At 39.6% G+C, this 13,957-nt stretch overlaps 1 protein-coding gene across 3 annotated transcripts in view; it reads right to left on the reverse strand.

The window, feature by feature from the left end:
- COMMD10 (COMM domain containing 10) overlaps positions 1–13,672 on the reverse strand; it is a 275,231-nt gene extending 261,559 nt beyond the window's left edge. Inside the window, exons 1-4 of one of the 3 annotated variants that reach the window (XM_019469604.2) lie at positions 13,582–13,672; positions 12,161–12,251; positions 2,682–2,792; positions 417–572 (exon numbers count right to left, since the gene is read on the reverse strand). In XM_019469604.2, coding sequence (XP_019325149.1) covers positions 417–572; positions 2,682–2,792; positions 12,161–12,251; positions 13,582–13,622 — 399 coding nt within the window. In that variant the 5' untranslated portion in view covers positions 13,623–13,672. The other 2 variants (XM_053907545.1, XM_019469601.2) reach the window with 2 other exon arrangements.
- Positions 13,673–13,957: the final 285 nt, after the last annotated feature.

A 13,957-nucleotide genomic window follows, 5' to 3' on the forward strand; every position in this document is an offset into this window, starting at 1 on the left:
CCCAAAGTGCTCCCTTTTTCGCTATTTGCTATTCCACACATACCAAGTACATTCTGCTAGGCACTAATACAGACACACACAATTACGTGATTCAGTAAACATATCGTAAGACTTATACACAGGTACACCGTTAACAAGAATAGCCCACTCTGCCCAAGATAAAAAAAAAAAAAAAAGGGAAAACAGACTGACTCATTCCTATTCTGAAGTTACAGAGACATATTTTAAACCGTAAGTAAAATTAAATCACATCGTGGTGTCCAATACGTATGGAAATAACCTTAAGGCCTAGTGTATATATTCTTTCTTTTGCCAGACTGCCTCTGTACAAAACATGATCACCTTGAAAACCCTTCCAGTACAACCATTTTTGCCATTCTTACTGGAAAATATCATGGGGTAGTATAACCCTATACCTTGTGGGGAGCAAGAATCCTCTGTCTGAATTTTTCAACTGTTTCTTGACCCATAGAAGACCAAGCATTGCCGAACGCTTCCGCTTTGTCTTGTCTGAGATGAAGGCTCTCTAACTGCTGCTGCAGAGCCGCTGGCTTCACGCTGTGATACACCGCCTAGTTACGAGAGGGCAAACATTACCTCTGTCCCTGATACTCAGATCCCTTGAATTATACTCAAATACAAAATTATTTTTAAATGATTTAAATCAACAAAAAATTTCCTATTTCTATCAGAAATGTTTTATGTATTTTTTTTAATGTTTATTCTTTGAGAGAGACTGAGAGAGCGAGCATGAGCAGGGGAGGGGCAGAGAGAGGGGAAACACAGAATCCAAAGCAGGCTCCAGGCTCTGAGCTGTTGGCACAGAGCCCGATGCAGGGCTCGAACCCACAAACCGCGAGATCATGACCTGGGTTGAAGTCGGACGCTTAACCGACTGAGTCACCCAGGCATCCCGTAAGTGTTTTATATCTATTTACCAATAATAATATACACAACAGGGAGACGCAGGGTTAAATGGCCTAATTTAAACTATTCAGGCTACATTTTCCCACTTTTGCCTGTGTCTTAAGTAATCCTAAATCCACTTAACGGAAAAATGTCTTCTTTACGTTAGCTATGTAAGTGATACTCTATTTAAAGTATCATTTCTGGGGTGCCTGGCTGGGTGAGTCGGAGGAGCCTGCAACTTTTGACCTCAGGGTCATGACCGTGAGCCCCACACTGGGTGTAGAGATTACTTAAATAAATAAATAATGTAAGCAAATAAAATAAGCTATCATTTCCTCATTTCACTGAACTATTTCAAAGAAACGTACAACGGTTTCATTTCCCAACAAACAAACTTTTTCCAGGAAGCGCTTTCTCAAAACCACCTTCGTCTACCCAACTGCCTAGGTAATACATAATAAAACATTGTAAACATACGTAATAAATATTGTAAACATACAATAATAGTTTACAATAATAAAATATTGTAAACATGTGAAAATAAAACATTTTTAATAATATCTGTTCTAGTTCTTAACATTATTCTGGAACGACTTTCTCATGAAGTCCATGTTGCTGGGTCCTCCTTGATTATCCCTCCTTCTACTGGAGGTTCACCAGGGTTCAGAACCATAGTCCTGTTTCTGGCCTGTAATCTGCATAAGGCTGTGTGTAGTAGACGCCTGGGTACTTGTCTTCCTAACCATATCTGTTCACTAAAATGCCTATGAAGCTACAGTACTATTTAAACTTTATTTCACAAGTATTCTATGAAGTCACCCAACAGGAATTTATTGAAATCTATTTTAAGTCCAGCAATGTGCTAGGTTTATAGAAGGTGAATTAAAAATATGACAGGTCCCTCACAAATTCAAAACCTAATGAAGGCTGACACACATGAAATAATCAAAGACTAACAATGTGCTCCACTCGGATGAGCCAAGGATAAAAGGAATCCAAATTAGGGCAAAACTGCCAAGTGCAAGGGGTCAAAGCTACAGTGAGAGGAGATGGGACTTGAACCACATTTAACAGCTGAAAAAGGGATGCAAAAGGGCAGTTTAATAGGAAGAAATTGTATGACAAAAAGTCCTTTGACAACTATGTCTTTTCTAAATGTTTTATCATCCTAGTCAAATAAATCCCCCCGAAATCATTTCTTAAATTTCTTAAATAAAATGCGCTCACTTCTCCAAGTTATAAACCCAGTAACAATGAATTAAAATGTTTTATACCTGTCTCAAGTCAATGAAGCCCTGATTCACGTTGTTAAATACTTTACTCATGCTACTTAACATTTAGATTGTTTTGTAGACTGCAATACCGTAGGAAAAAATCATACATTCAAATATTTTTACTACCTTCAAATTCTCAAGTACAATATATTCACAGCTTCCAACCGTATACTTTTTTTGAAAAAATAAAAAGCGATAGGCGCCCCTGGGTGGCTCAGTGGGTTAAGTGTCCAACTCTTGATTTAAGCCCAGGTCATGATCTCACGGTTCATGGGTTTGAGCCCCACATCGGGCTTTGTGCTGACAGCCTGCAAAGGCTCTCTCTACCCCTCCCCCTAGCTCGCAATCATGCGTGTGCTTTCTCTCTCTCTCAATATAAACTTAAAAAAAATTTTTTTAATTAAAAAGTACGTAAATAAAAAAAATTGATAGCTATCATAGCAATACAGATATGCAGTAAAGAAAGCATGTTTAGGAGGTTTGGGGCAATAAAAATACCTGTTCTAAAATGAATGATATTGTTTCAAGAACTAGGTGAAGATCTTGTTTCTCTAGAGAAAACGCAGCCTGAAGCTTTTCTTCTTCTTCCTCACTGAAACTGTTCTCAGCCTACAACACAAAAAGCAAGCTATTAGCACACATGCAGGTATTCAAAACTTAGATACTCCACAGAAGAGTATCTGAAGATTCCTTTATTCAAACATGGGTGAGAAATGTTAAGAAAAAGCGAAAGAATCTGATGTGTTTATAAATTTCAACAACTCAAAATCATAGTATAATTCATTATCTGGATCATGCCAAATGAAGCTCATTTTAAATAAATTAAAAAAACACATTACTTTAAGTTCTATGATTTATAGGAGGTGGAAACTACCAGTATTTACTAAAAGAAATGGATGTTTAGAAAAAACAATACTAGAAGGTAAAACCCCAAAATGTTAATAATAATTGACAGTAATGTCCGCCTTCCTCATTCAAATATATTTACTGAGTATCTATTATGTGCTACAGAGAAAGGCAGTTCATGTCCTCAAGTATACGGTACTCTAGTTAGACATACAAATACAAATACTCATTCATGTAATTTTCATTTTGATGAGTTCTGCAAAAATGTGAGTTATTATAAGAGCATGCATAAAGCAAGAAATTAGGTCTTTTTTATCATTTTCATACATATTTTCCAAAACTCACACATTATACACAGTAATTTTATGACCAATACATGAAAGAAGACAGCCATCTGAATAGAACCTCTGAGAAGTCTTCTTTCTTTTGTATCCAAAATAATCTCCTTGATCTAAAGACATTAGTTTATTATGTAGGAAAAATGTGTACCACTTGAACAACTTTAAAATAAAAAGAACTCCTTTAAAAATAAATGAATTAAAAGAAAATAATATAAAATAAGATATAAAACAAAATAAATAACCCATATTATCCACACATACTAAAAACAACTCTCCCTATGGCTGCCTCTCCCGAACAGCAATAGGGAGAAAATTCAGAAGTTCACAAGCCCTCCCTTGACAGCTTACGATGACGTACACCTATCTGGCTGTTCAACCAAAGCTGCATTAGAGCTTTAAGCTAGCGTACTTTTGGAGGCTACTCACCAGAACTTCCAGTCTCTACTCCCTGTTTTATGACTGAGAAAATCATGAGCCAAATTTAGCCAAAATGCCAATTACTTACTTCAAGAGCAACATTTTGACTTAAAAGTTTCAGAATTTCTGTGACTACCATATGTCTTCTTGAAATAATGACCTAGAGTACCAGATTTCATCAATGTGAGGAAGGTAATGGTATTACATGTATATAATCAGAACCACGTGTTGTATTAAATTCAATGGATATTGGGGCGCTTAGGTGGCTCAGTCGGTTAAGCGTCCAACTTCGACTCAGGTCATGATCTTACAGTATGTGGGTTCGAGCCCCGCGATGGGCTCTTTGCTGACAGCTCGGAGCCTGGAGCCTGCTTCGGATTCTGTGTCTCCCTCTCTCTCTGCTCCTCCCCTACTCATGCTGTCTCTCTCTCTCAAAAATAAAATAAAACATTAAAAAAATAAATAAATAAATAACAAATAAATTCAATGGATACTTATAATTTAACCAAGTCAGGCAATCTGATGCCTTGGAACACATGCTAAATAAGCTGTTTTCACAAAATAATAATAGTGATTGAGGAGGTACAAAAATAAACTTTCAGTGTCCCCAATATGTACAAGGAAGGGAAATTTGTTTAAAAAATACAGCAAACAAAAAAAGAAGAGAGAGAGAGAGAGACATTCTCAAGATTTCCAAGGGCATTATATTAATAAAGTGGTTTGGGGAGGGGCACCTGGATGGCTCAGTTGGTTGGGCGTCTGACTTCTGCTCATGTCATGATCTCACAATCTGTGAGTTCGAGCCCCTCATCGGGCTCTGTGCTGACAGCTCAGAGCTTAGAGCCTGCTTCAGATTCTGTATCTTCCTCTCTCTCTACCCCTCCCCCGCTCTTGCGCGCTCTCTCTCTCTCTATTAAAAATAAATAAAGATGCAAAAAAAAATTTTTTTTTTAAATAAAGTGGTTTGGGGGGGGCACCTGGGTAGTTCAATTGGTTGAGCATCCGACTCTAGATTTTGGCTCAGGCTGTGATCTTACAATTTGTAAGATCAAGCCCCCGTGTCAGGCTCCATACTGACAGCACAGAGTCTGCTTGGGATTCTCTCTCTGACTCTCTCTCTGCTCCTGACTCATTCTCTCTCCCTCCTTCAAAACAAGTAAGTAAACTTAAAAAAAAATAAGGAATGCCTGGTTGGCTCAGTCAGTTGAGCATCCAACTCTTGATTTCAGCTTAGGTCGTGATCCCAGGGTCAGGGGACCAAGCACTGTGTCAGGCTCCATGCTGAGTATGGAAGCCTGCTTAGGATTCTTTCGCTCTCTCTCTCTCTCTCTCTCTCTCTCAATCTGCCCCTCTCCCCCACTCACACACTAGCTCTCTCTCTAAAAAAAAAAAAATAAAAATTTTTAAAGAAATGTTTAAAACAAATAAATAAATATTTAAAAAAATAAAGTGGTTTGGAGTGAAGGGGGCTAAGGGAATATTTACTTTCCCCCATCCACGGGTACATCAGGAATGCAACCTTAAAATAAGATGGAGTGTAAAATATGGGAGCAAATAGAGAATACAGCTTTAAAAAAAGTTCCAAACACATATTCAATACCCTGCTCCAAAAGCAACCTTGGGTCAAATAAATATTAAGCATGAAGTACCTCTATTTGCTCCCAAAAAGCAGCAATTTAACTTATTTCTGTCTACCAAAAGCAACCCACACATATCTAGGAGTAAAAGAGAAGGTAAACAAGATACATTCTTTTTTATCCTCTCAATGGGAAAAAATTAAGGTCTAGGTTTATAAAATTAGAGAAGAAATGTCCAAGAAACTTAAATTTTATTTTTTTTTAATTTTTTTTAACGTTTATTTATTTTTGAGACAGAGAGACAGAGCATGAATGGGGGAGGGTCAGAGAGAGAGAGAGAGAGCGAGACACAGAATCTGAAACAGGCTCCAGGCTCTGAGCTGTCAGCACAGAGCCCAACGCGGGGCTCGAACTCACGGACCACGAGATCATGACCTGAGCCGAAGTCGGCCGCTTAACCAACTGAGCCACCCAGGCGCCCCGAAACTTAAATTTTAAGATGGAAAGTGACAGGGTGCCTGGGTGGCTCAGTCAGTTAAGCGTCTGACCTCGGCCCAAGTCAGGATCTCACAGCTCATGAGTTCAAACCCCATGTCGGGCCCTGTGCTGACAGCTCAGAGCCTGGCGCCTGCTTCGGATTCTGTGTCTCCCTCTCTCTCTGCCCCTCCCCTGTTTACGCTCTGTCTCTGTCTCTCAAAAATAAACATTAAAAAAAGTTTTTTTTAATAAATAGAATGGAAAGTGGGTATTAATTTTTTCTATATATTTAAAGAACATATGCCATAAATACACATACACAAGCAGAAAGGAAAAACAACACATGAAGAATATAAGGCAGTGCTATATGAAGTGATGTGGAAAGGTCTCTTAAAAAAGTGGCAAGCAAGGGGCGCCTGGGTGGCTCAGTCGGTTAAACATCCGACTTCGGCTCAGGTCATGATCTCACGGTCCGTGAGTTCGAGCCCCGCATCGGGCTCTCTGCTGACAGCTCAGAGACTGGAGCCTGTTTCAGATTCTGTGTCTCCCTCTCTCTGACCCTCCCCCATTCATGCTCTGTCTCTCTCTGTCTCAAAAATAAATAAACATTAAAAAAAACAATTAAAAAAAAAAGTGGCAAGCGAGAAAAGGTAAACAACAGGGCAATATATACAGTACGATACCACTTGCGTAAAAACACACAAACTGCACATTTCTATGTATATGTGTATGCACATGTGTATGCACGTCTGTATTTATTAACACATGAAGAATCCAGAATAAAAACCAAATTGGTAACAAGGCTACCTCTGGGGAGGTGTGGTGGTTTTATTATATCTCAAAATTCTTTAGTACTCCTCCCTTCAAAGGATGGAGCCTCGTTTCTTTCCCTTGAATGTGATCCAGACGGAATGACTTACTTCTAACAAGGATAATATAGTAAAAGTGAAGCTCTGTGACATCAAACGCCAGGTCACAAAAAGGACAGCACCTCCCTCTCTTGGGTCACTGGTTCTGGAAGAAGCCAACCTCCATGTTGGGAGGAAAGGCCTGTGCAGCAAGGAACTGAGGCCTCCCACCAGGTAATCATATTGGAAGGAAATCCTCCAACCTCGGCCAAACCTTCAGATTAACAGCAGCCCCAACAACATCTGGCAGCAACTTCATGAGAACCCCAAGCCAGAACCACGCAGCCAAGCCAGAAACAGCAGTCAAGCCTCTCCTACATTCTTGACCTACACGAACTGCGAGTATAATAAATGTTTACTCTTGTTTTAAGGTGCTAAGTTTGGGGGTAATTTGTAATTCAGCAATAAATAATAAAGGAGAGAATGAAGATGAAAGGAGAGCCAGAGTTAACCAAGGGGGCATTTCAGGTTGTCCACACTATGTAAATTTCTTAACACAAAAACTTACTCATAAACTATTTGTGAAATCTAAAATTTGTTATCAAGATGCTTAATTTAAACGCTCTAAGAATTTTGAGCTAGAAAGCCACAAAAAAAGCAAATTAAAAAATCCATTTTTCCGAATTGTCTTTTTCTTTTTTATCTTTTTTGAAGAATTCGTTTTCTTAACATGCATGATGAGTAAACTAACCTCAGTAGTTGCAATCAGGTCACATTCCTTAGAAAATTAAATATGTCTTCTACTATATGAAGATAGTATATTAGGTAAATAATTATGAAAGCAATTAGGCTTTAAATACTCAGAGCATGGGGGGGACATCTGGGTGACCCAGGCGGTTAAGTGTCCGACTCTCAATTTTGGGTCAGGTCAATGATCTCACGGTCATGACACAGAGCCCCTGGTCAGGCTCTGTGCTGAGCATGGAGCCTGCCTGAGATTCTCTCTCTCCCTCTCTGCCCCTATCCTCTGCTCATGTGCTCACTCGCTCTCAAAAACAAAAACAACCTCAGAGTATGGATTTAGAAACAGAGAGGCCTGCTGTCCAGAGCCCAAGCTCTGACTCACATTCACTGTCTTACGCACAAAACCTCAATGGAAGAACACACAGTACTACTATTTTCCAACTATTATAATTCAAAGTGTATATATATCATTCTTACCCAATAAACCCATGTGTAAGAAGACCTTACACATCCTATATTAACTTATACCATCTTACATTAACTACAAAATAAATGTATTTTCAGAGATGAACTGCCCTTTTCTTTTTTATCTAGATCGGTGGGGCCAATTCTCCTTTGCGCAGGCCTCTCCTGCACACAGGACCCTTAAAGTCCCAGGCATTAAATGCTAGTGGCACCCTCCATACGTTATAATAGCCAAGAAAAATTCTTAGGCATTTCTATAGGCTGAGATTCGCATTTGTGACTGTCCTTTATGTTAACATACTGAGACTTCTCTATCTGTCATAATGAGGAAATACAGAGGTTCCACAAGTGAATCTATCAAATACAAGAATTCTTTTTCCAACTTATGAAAGCAATCTTTCTAAAATGTATCACACCCATTCTAGACTTTTGTAAACAAAGTATATTGGTTTAAACTAATTTCTTATGATGAGTCCGTCACAATGATGAGCATCAGAATGCTATGAACAGTATTGCAAGGAACTCCTAAGATACACTAATGATTTTTCACTTCAGGAAAAAATAAATAAATAAATAAAGTAAGTAAGTAAGTAAACAACCAACCCTCAGATTTCTAGGCATTTACATTTCTTGCATCTGATTTTTATAAGTCAATTCTTGAAACTGCCTCCACGCCCATCACAGCAGCATCTTCACCCCCCAGTTTGCTGTTTCTAGTTTGCCACAGCCAGGTATCCAAAGAACTGATCTCTCAGAATTAGACATACAGCATAGCTGGACCAACAGGCTTTGTGTGATGGCCTACAAGTCTCTCCAGTGGAGCAAAGTATGTGAGCTTTTTTAATTGCATGAGTTGTGACAGCTATTTTTTTTTTTTTCTTTTAAACTCAGAGGCCATAAATTGTTCTTTCTAAGTCCCTAATCTCACTTCTGTCAGTGTTTCCCAATGCAGACTCCATTAGCATGCTGGATGAGACAAACCTTGTGGGACCATTCCGCACAATACATTTAGTTCCCGGGCATTAGTAATAACCCCCCAAAACTTCCCATGTATTTCTATATGCTAGGATGAGCCAGAAAGATGACCAGTTCAAAGAGGACTCCCAGACCCCTGCTTAAGCACACCCATATTCCATGCTTAAGGCTTCTCCCTATGTTTATTCCAACTAGGGATTCCAAGGAACCAGTCTGGACAAAGCCCATAAAAAAATGAAAGTGTTAAGCTGATGACATTTAGAAGAGCAACCCAATCCCTAAAATTCTTCACCTATGCACCCGCATCAGGTTTCACTGTTCTAAGAGCTCTGCTTGTCTCAAGGCAAAGTCCAACTTAACAGACCAAGAACACAAAAAGAAATCTGGCAGATCCTGAATGTCACTGCAAACTTTACTTGCTACAAACTCTTATCACAATAGGAACCCCTCTAGAAGAACACTGCCTGAAACTGTCCAGGAAAAAAAAAAATGCACCTTTGCTTTCTATCTTAGCTGGCAAAGTTATCACCTGCATATGTTTCTGTTCTCAACTGCTTCAGCTGTCAACGACCAGACCTCCTCATGTTCACTCCCCTGCCACTGATGGCATAGCATCCAAGCATCTCTATAGAATGCTCTGGCCACCCACTTACTCTAAGATAGACGCTAACTTATTCACAACCCCAGAAATGACTGAGAGGATCAAAGACAAACTACATATCACCGTTTTCCTACAAATTTCCTATCCTCCCTCATCATAAAGAACAAAAGATTCGTTTGAGAGTTTTTTGTCCCACACTGTTTTGTAAGTTTGAGAAGACAGCTACCAGCTCGGGAAATCACAGCAGAACTTCTGGACTGATTGCTTACATCATTCACTTTTGTACTAACTTATATACTGTTTTGTACTCTTTCCTGAGGTTGATTGTAATAAACAGGGATGGATTGAAGGGATGGATTCTGGAACCAGGGAGCTTACTAGCTAGGTGTGTGTCCGTGCACAAATTATTTAACTGGTGTCTATCTCAGTTTCTTCTTGGATGAAATAAGGGTGACAATAGTACCTACTTCCTAAAGTTGCTGTAAGGATCAGATGAATTAACACCACAAAGTCATTAGAACACTACCAGAGGGAGGAACATAACTGAATCACAAATACTTCAGAATGTGGCTGCTATTATATTACTCTGCTGGCTCCTCTTGTCTCTCCATCTACATCACAAATTCCTTATAGCCCGGAATTTAGAGGACCTGCATTTGTTTTGTGTTTCCCATGCAAGGATAAGAATTAACTGCAAGAACAGCTACTGAGCGCAGACCATATAAGTGTATTAGGCATGGAAAATATAAAGATAAGTAAGACATGATGCTCAAGATCTTCAAGGTCAGCGAAAGACCCTGGCACCATAAAACAAATACTTACACTGCAGGACTAAAATGAGATGACAATGAACCAAGTGTTTTAGAAGCACAGAAAACAAAGTGCTGAGAGTGAGACAGCAAGATCCTTGAGACATCCAGTCTACTCAATAAAAAAGGGGAAAAAAAGACATTGCAGGTAAGGGAAAGAGTATATGCATGGAAACAGAGTTGGAAAAGTTCATGGCATATTCCGGTAAAAGTGCACAGCCCGGTGTGACTGGAGCACTTGCAAAATGGGAAAATAAAGCCTGTGGCCATATTATAATGTTGTTATAACGTGATTACAATACAATTCTAAAGATTTTGAACTTTTTTCCATGAGGCAATGGGAAGTCAATGACAGCTTCAAACACTGTAAAGATACACTGAATTCTTTTTTTTTTTTTTTTTTTTTAGAAAAAAATATTTGTAGAGATAAATGGACTAGCATTATGAAGAAGTGATAGGAGGGAGTAGACTTCAGGTAGAGGTATCAGTTTGGAGGCAGTCACTGCAGTCTAAGACAGGGATAATAAGGATCTGAACTAAGACTATGAAGAGAACTTGGATTTGAGAGACACTTAAGAGGGAGAAGGGACTCAGAAGTGAGCTGGCTTCTGAGGAAAAATAAGAGAAGAGGGTCCGGGTTCTCCAGGTGAAGTATGGAAGTGCTGTATCACTATATTCTACACCTAAAACTAGTATCACACTGTATGTTAACTAACTGGAATTTAAAATAAAAACTAATTTGGGGTTGAGCGTCCGACTTCGGCTCAGGTCATGATCTCACAGTCTGTGAGTTCGAGCCCCGTGTCACGCTCTGTGCTGACAGCTCAGAGCCTGGATGGAGCCTGCTTCGGATTCTGTGTGTGTCTCTCTCTCTGCCCCTCCTCCACTCATGCTCTGTCTCTCTCTCTCTCTCTGTCAAAAATAAATAAACATTTAAAAAAATTTAAAAAAATAAAAATAAAAATAAAATAAAAACTAATTTAAAAAAAAAAGTCCATTTAATTCTCATTTAATGGTGATGCCATGTACCACCAGGAAGAGCAGTTACTAGATGCTCCATAAACATGTGTTGGATGGAATTAAATTTTTATAACCTGAAAAAGAAGTTAACTTAGGTTGGTGACCAAGCAGTGAATCACTAAACATTAATGTGTCCAAAATAACCACACCCTTGAAATAAGTGAAAGGGAAAGATTAAAGGAAAGATTAAATACTGGGGTGATAAGAAAACTACAGCATTTTTTAAAAAATTTTTAATGTTTATTTTTTGACAGACAGAGAGACAGAGCATGAGAGGGGTTGGAGCAGAGAGAGAGGGAGACACAGAATCTGAAGCAGGCTCCAGGCTCTGAGCTGTCAACACAGAGCCTGACGGGGCTCGAACTCATGAACCGTGAGATCATGACCTGAGCTCTGAAGTTGGATGCTTAACCAACTTAGCCACCCAGGAGCCCCAAAAGCATTATTTTTAAGAGGAAGAATGAAATCAGAATATTTCCAAAGCATGTTACACGGAACCTGAGTCCCAAAATATATACCATGAGACATCAGTTGCAAGGTCAAACTTGTTTGAAAAGTTTTGCACATCATATTCACCCTTAAATATTTACTGTAAACACTATCATAAAATATACTCTGAAAAAAAATATATATATATATACACTCTGAAAATTTACATAATAAAAAAAGATTAACTTTAATGAAGACAGAGTTTCCCAAACTTTTGGGACATTACAAAATTTTGTACAGAGCCTGTGTTCCCTAGGACACACTGGAGAACACTATACGTCACAAAAAGTTTTTCAAATACAAACAAAAGAGTTTCAGTGCAATCACAAGAAAAGTACTATAAACTACAGAAATGCAAAAATACAAACCTTCAGATGAAGTTTTTGAAGAATTCGGGTGAGCAATCGTGGAAATCTTCCTATGTCTATTGCATTTATCAGCGACACTGCTTTTTTCATGCTAAATAAATGTGTAAAACAAAATTTTAAAATGAGTTTTCCAGGTGAAACTGTACTTGCTATAAGCATGCTTGTCTACAAGTGCAGTTGTCTTTAAGTTTCCATTTCAACAACTCTGATTGCTATAAAGAAAAACAGATGATGGCCAGCAAAAGAGGCAGGACATTTCCAAACAGATGCCTCCCAAAAAGTATTTGTGTTGAAAAAGTCCATTTGGAAAAGTTTCTCTTTCTTTTGGGCAAGGCAGACAACTAGGGGAAGCTTGCACTCTGTGGGGAATGCCATTAATCACTCAGCAGTAAATATTTAATATCCACTTAACCCACAATGGAACTATGGAAAGAGAAGGAGCAAAGTGGCAGTTACACCAAAATACAAAGCAAAGAATACTGCATGGCAGATAATGCGATAAAACAACGTATATATGACATATGAAATCATTTAGGGTAACAGCACACAGTTGTTTTAAAACCTTACTTCTCCTGTAATCATCAACTTTAAATTATGTGATAAGAACAATTCTGCATCATACTGGATATGGCTTAGTGACGTGGCGGCTCTTAAGCAGGACACTGATATGAGGAGAACAACTGGCTGTCAGAACTCAAGGAATCCGGGAAGAAGGGAAAAAACTTTAAAATGACAACTCTCTTCGTCAAGATTCCTGCCCAATTCAGGCGCAAGGAAATTGTTACTGTCCAACTTTTTCCACATCACTACCTGCACTATTACTTGTTTTTCATGAAATGGGAGTCATTTCTACTTCAATAATTGTATATTAAGACAGAACTTTATATCACCACCCTGGACAACCGAGCTTCCCTACCATAAGTAGAAATGAGCTAAAAATAAATTTTAAAATGAAATCAAAAGCAATGTTACCAAATTCTGCTTAGGCACCTTACTAGCCCAAAACGAGGCCTAGTCCATCTTGATTGAAAAGGGGTAATGGCACGTGTTAGGGATTAAAGACCTTCCAGCACTAATGGGAACCTTTCTTGTAATCAGGCCTGAAGGAGAGTTGAAAACAGAAACTGTTTAGCTCTCCACGTGCTTCAGCACTACTCCAGGCAGACTTGGGTACTTCTGATCCCACACTCTGGGAACGGTGACACACATCACACACTGTCCTACTGACCCCAACTGCCAGGCGCATTGTAACCCCACGTAAGTGAACCACCGAGAAGGCGAGACACCCACAGTCCCCCGCACTCCTGCAGGGCCGCACCGCGGTATCTCCAGCCCAGGGCCCGCCCCGCTTCGGAGCCAAAGGCGACAGCTAACAAGGGAGTCCCTGCGTCGGTCCCATCCATGCCACCTCTGGCGACTACCTGGGGCTCTCCGGCAGGATCAGCGCCGTGGTGGCCGCCATGTTTCAAGCTCCCACGCCCAGCCGCCGCCTGTCAGCTGTCTCAAGCTCAGCCAATGGCGGCGGGTCTACGGAACGCCGGAAGGCCCAAGCCCCTCAGGTTCGAGGTCTGTGTCTTCTCCTGCGGTCCTCCAGGCCAAGGGAGGGTCGCAGCCACCCTCCCAACCGGCAGTGTTCTGCCTTAACCCTGTTCGCATATTAACTTATTTATATTTATCTATTTACTTGTTATATATGCACATTTGACCCTTGAACACCTGGAGGTTAAGGGTGCCTCTCCCCCAAAAGTCAAAATTCCACGTATAACTTTTGATGTCCCCAAAACTTCAGTACTAATA

Source organism: Panthera pardus, unplaced genomic scaffold, assembly GCF_024362965.1.
Source record: "Panthera pardus isolate Hobbes unplaced genomic scaffold, ASM2436296v1 HiC_scaffold_2, whole genome shotgun sequence".
NCBI classification, from domain to species: Eukaryota; Metazoa; Chordata; class Mammalia; order Carnivora; family Felidae; genus Panthera; species Panthera pardus.